Raw genomic sequence first — 4,860 nt, forward strand, 5'->3', positions numbered from 1 at the left:
AGGGCCCTGATCTCCTCTGGGAGCTCATTCCACCAGGTAGGAGCCACCACTGAAAAGGCCTTGGGATCAATTCCCATGAGGTCATGGTGACATGGCTGCAGGACTTGTGGTGTGTGTAGAACCATTCTGGTGGGTTTCAGTCATTCCAGGTGAGGAGATTCTAAAGGTGGTAATGGAGGCTGTTCATCATTTCTCTCCAGACCCTTCCTCTTGGCATTTTGTGCCTCCTTTTGTCTAACATCTGACAACTATACAGAGGTACAGCATTACATTTCATGCAGAATAAGTATGACGCCTCTTCTTTCCACCCCCTGCAAAGCTGCTAAGGTTTAATTCCTCACTAGAGTCTAGTCATTGTTGGTTTTTTTAATTATTTGACCTCAACAGGCTAGTTCACAGAGTCAGCAGAGGGCAAGTTTAGACACTGTTTCTAAACGTATGTCTAAAAATACAAAGTGCACACGTGAAATACAAACGTGTTGGCAAAGATATAAATACACTCCTGTTAGGTGTTGTGTCACCTTGAGCATCCTAAAAGAAAAGCGGAATAAAAGTGCAATAATACGTGTTTGCATTCATTTGTACTGGACTCGTTTTAATCTGGCTATTTTAAATATTTAAATATATCGGGCTGGGATCTCACATTCTGGTCAGTTAAATAATGGAGCCCCCCCTCCATGGAAGAGATTTCTTGCACTGGAGGAAGAGAATCCATACACAACAGAGCAAAATGGCAGGATCCAACCCAGTGTTATATGCCGAGTCCCTGGAGATTAGATAGTGCAGACACTAAAACATAAGAAATGAACAAAGTCGAAGTAATACAGCACCTTCTCCAAACTGCCATCACAGTGAGATACAAACACCTGAAAGCATCCATGAATAATATTCATTGAATCACAAATGTATTTACAATTTGTATTTTAAAGGCCAGTTTCAATGCAATGGTGAATGTATGAACAATTTAGGATTTTACGGAATCTTATTACCTGATCTTCAGAGTCCGAGGAGCAGAGAGAGTAGCCAGATTCTACATCAGAATGTGCTGCTTTTCTTAGAGCTACCCTGAACACAGAAATGTTATTTTAACTCTCTTCATTACGCATACACAAAAAAACTTATTTGTATGCCTTAATACAGAGTGGCAGAAATTTCAAAAGCAGTTACACCAGACTAAGTCCTTTGAAGGTATACTGAGAATTACACTTGAAAAGCACTGGACTATGCTTCATACAAACAACAAACTTATTTTCCCAAATTATCTTTAAAACAAAACTTGATCTGACAAATGTTGCTATGACACTTGTTCATTCGCTTGTCTGAAAATGTTCACCCTCCTAGGGCATCCCCATTATTACTGGAGAGAAGTCTGGAGAATCTGGCAGTTAAACCCACTAAAGGTCAGGGGTCATTTCCTGCAGGAGCGCGCAGGAGCGGAGCTCCGGTAGTAAAGAGCCCAGGGGGTGGGCACATGCAACAAGCCCCACCCCCTCCTCCCAGCAGCCCTCAGTCAGAGCAAGAAGCAGCCAGGTAAGTTGCAGAGCTCCCCACAGTCCCCTGGTCCAAAACAGTCCAGTGGCACCTTTAAGACCAAGTTTTATTCAGGCACAAGCTCTCCCTCCTCTGCGAGGACAGATCTGCATGCCCCCCCCTCCAATAGCTAGCAATCCAAAACAGTCCAGTGGAGCCTGAGCAGTGGGTGTTGCCTTCTGACACACTTCCGGTGATGCCAGGGGGTGTGGCATATGCAAATGAGTTATGCAAATGAGTTCCTGCACCTCTTTTTCTACGAAATGACCCCTGCTAAAGGTACAACGTATCATAAGGATAATGTTAACAATAAGCAGCTCACAGTTTGCACTAACGTCATAAAAGTAATCATGAAGAAATTCTTACTGTCTTTTATTGCATGTTATTTTAGTTGTCCCTGTCAACCTTCCAGAAGACAGCACCTGTTGATTGCACAGATTGGTGTCAGTTTTACTGCTGAACGGTAAAAGAGCAAACAACTCTTCCTTACCACGAACCAGACAGATGTATTTTGAAAATATACTGTCTTGTACATGAAAAACCTAGGGCATGTGGACATGTGGTTTTTAACCATTACTTTAAAATGCCTAGTTAAGACTGCCCCCAAACATCAATCTATTTCCACAGCACAAAGCATGACCACACTCCTTTGGAACGATATAAAATGCCTTCAGAATGAGAGGTATGCATAGAAAGACAACTTTAATGCAACATGTTTCTTATATGGTCTTGATTCAGTTGCAGGACATTGGGGGGGGGGAGATGCCCTTCCCCCCAGTGTCCTCCCCTGGTACCACAGGGTTTCCTTCTTGACATCACCAACAGTCTCCCCTTTCCTTACAGCTCCCCCCCCCCACTGCATCTCTTCCACCACCCCCATTCAGGACCAGCTTTCACCTGGTGGACTCCTTTGAGTACCAGTTGGGGTGGCTATGGTAATCTAAAATGCTCCTAAACCCTGGCTTGTTCGGAGTGACACTGACTGCAAGGTATGCTGGGGGTATTTGTAAACTCCAGGCAGGATTTTTATTCGCTGCCAAAATATCATTTGTAATTCAACAGGTCTACAACGTGCTCTCTCAGCTATTTATTTATTCAAACTGAACAACCCAGAGTCTCAGCATGAAAGTGGAAAAGTTTAGTTATTAGTTGCACTTAAGTTGGCTTCTTAGAGGATGGCTGGATCCACACCAATATTTCAGACTTTTAACATGGTAGAAAAGGCAGTTTAACCAAGATAAAAAGACTTACTCCACTTTTATATCTGGTAACCAGGTCGTGTAACATCTCAAAAATCTACATAGCCCATTGGATCACAGGTGATGGTGAGTCAAAAGAAATGAACATGTTCAGCACAGCAATGCCATCTCTGTCATACCACTTTACACTTTTGAAAATGAGTGTCTGTGCCCCCAGGCAAAGAGAACATGAGCAGAGTTCTACAAGTGCCAATGATACTAAACAAATATCAGTAGCAAATGACTGTACAGTTACTTTAGATCAAGAAAGGTTATTCTGATCTCCCAGAATCCCCACTTATCCTTGGAAACTTGCTGGGTAAGTTTGAGACAATCATACACAGTCTAACACTCAGGGTTTTCCTGAGGATACAATGGAGGAAAGGAGAATGAAACAAGCTGGTTTGGGGTCCCCCGTAGGGAGAAAGGTAAAGGTTCCCCTTGCTCGAAAGCCAGATGAATCCGACTCTAGGGTTGTGGTGCTCATCTCCGTTTCCAAGCCGAAGAGCCAGCGCTGTCTGAAGACGTTTCCGTGGTCATGTGGCCAGCATGACTAAACCCCTCCATGCCAATAAAGGTTTGGAATGGAATTGAATTGACTAAACCCCAAGGCGCACGGAACGCTGTTACCTTCCCACCGAAGCGGTACCTATTTACCTACTTGCAATTTCTTGCTTTCGAACTGCTGGATTGGCAGGAGCTGGAACCAGAGACGGGAGCTCACTCCATCACGCCGCACTCGTGAAGTATAAACAGATACAGGTTTTGGATGAAGAGAAAAGGAATCCCCAAAGGGATCGACAGAAGGCTAGATTTCCTCTTTGGGTAAAATTGGAGAAGACCTGTTCCTAGTTAGGTCCCTCCCCCTCTCCTTTAAACATCCATTTGCTGTTTAACTTGCCCTGCTGCAGAAACACGGGATTACAAAAGTTTATTTGCAGTAAGATCAAACGGAAAGGGGTGGGGAAGGATGTAAAGCCTCCGAAATGCTCTTTTAAAAACTACAGGTTTACCAATCTCCAGGTAAAGGTTCCCTTGCTCGAAAGCCAGTCAAGTCCGACTCTAGGGTTGCGGTGCTCATCTCCGTTTCCAAGCCGAAGAGCCAGCGCTGTCCGAAGACGTTTCCGTGGTCATGTGGCCGGCATGACTAAACGCCAAGGCGCACAGAACGCTGTTCCCTTCCCACCGAAGTGGTCCCTATTATCTACTTGCAATTTCTTCCTTTCGAACTACTAGGTTGGCAGGAGCTGGAACTAGAGACGGGAGCTCACTCCATCATGCAGCAACTCGGGTCCTTAATCTCCAGGTAATTCGCCCCAAATTACAACTGACTTTCCAGACTACAGAGATTAGTAATTCCCGTGGAGGAAACGGCAACTCCACAAAGCAGACTCCATGGCATGACATCCCTCCCCACCCCCGCCCCATGGATTTCCCAGACTAGAGCAGGCAACCAACGCTCCCTCTAAACCGTGGAGTCCGGTGTACAAAAATTCCACTTCGTGAGCAGCTGGCATTGAAGTTGCGAGAGCCATTTGGCCGCTGCATAAATCAGTTTGCTCTGGAGGAGCCCTCCTTCCTGTGCGAAGGCAAAAACAGGCTAAACACTTGTGAGCTAGCTCACACCAGCTCAGCTTAGAGGGAACCCTGCTGGCAGCCCTACAAGCGGATCTATTTCCCTGAGTTACTTTAAAAAAGGTAAAGGTAAAGGTTCCCTTGCTCGAAAGCCAGTCGAGTCCGACTCTAGGGGTGCGGTGCTCATCTCCGTTTCCAAGCCGAAGAGCCAGCGCTGTCCGAAGACGTTTCCATGGTCATGTGGCCGGCATGACTAAACACCAAGGCGTATGGAACACTGTTACCTTCCCACCGAAGTGGTCCCTATTTATCTACTTGCAATTTCTTGCTTTCGAACTGCTAGGTTGGCAGAAGCTGGAACCAGAGACCCGTCATGCGGCACACTCGGGTCTCGAACTGCTGAACTACCGGACCTTCCACAGCCCGCAGTTCAGCGTCTTAACCACTTGAGCCACCGCAGTAAAAGTTACTTTTACTTCCCTTTCTAAAAGAAGATCACGCTAACACCACCACCACC

At 45.6% G+C, this 4,860-nt stretch overlaps 1 protein-coding gene across 1 annotated transcript in view; it reads right to left on the minus strand.

The window, feature by feature from the left end:
• Positions 1-4,860, minus strand: part of CCDC14 (coiled-coil domain containing 14) — a 31,133-nt gene that overhangs the window by 23,181 nt on the left and 3,092 nt on the right. Inside the window, exons 2-3 of the mRNA XM_015414073.1 lie at positions 1,897-1,952; positions 990-1,065 (exon numbers count right to left, since the gene is read on the minus strand). Of these exons, the coding sequence (XP_015269559.1) occupies positions 990-1,065; positions 1,897-1,952 (132 nt within the window). The remainder of the gene's footprint in view (positions 1-989; positions 1,066-1,896; positions 1,953-4,860) is intronic.

This window comes from Gekko japonicus, unplaced genomic scaffold, assembly GCF_001447785.1.
Source record: "Gekko japonicus isolate JY-2015 unplaced genomic scaffold, Gekko_japonicus_V1.1 scaffold3494, whole genome shotgun sequence".
Taxonomy (NCBI): domain Eukaryota; kingdom Metazoa; phylum Chordata; class Lepidosauria; order Squamata; family Gekkonidae; genus Gekko; species Gekko japonicus.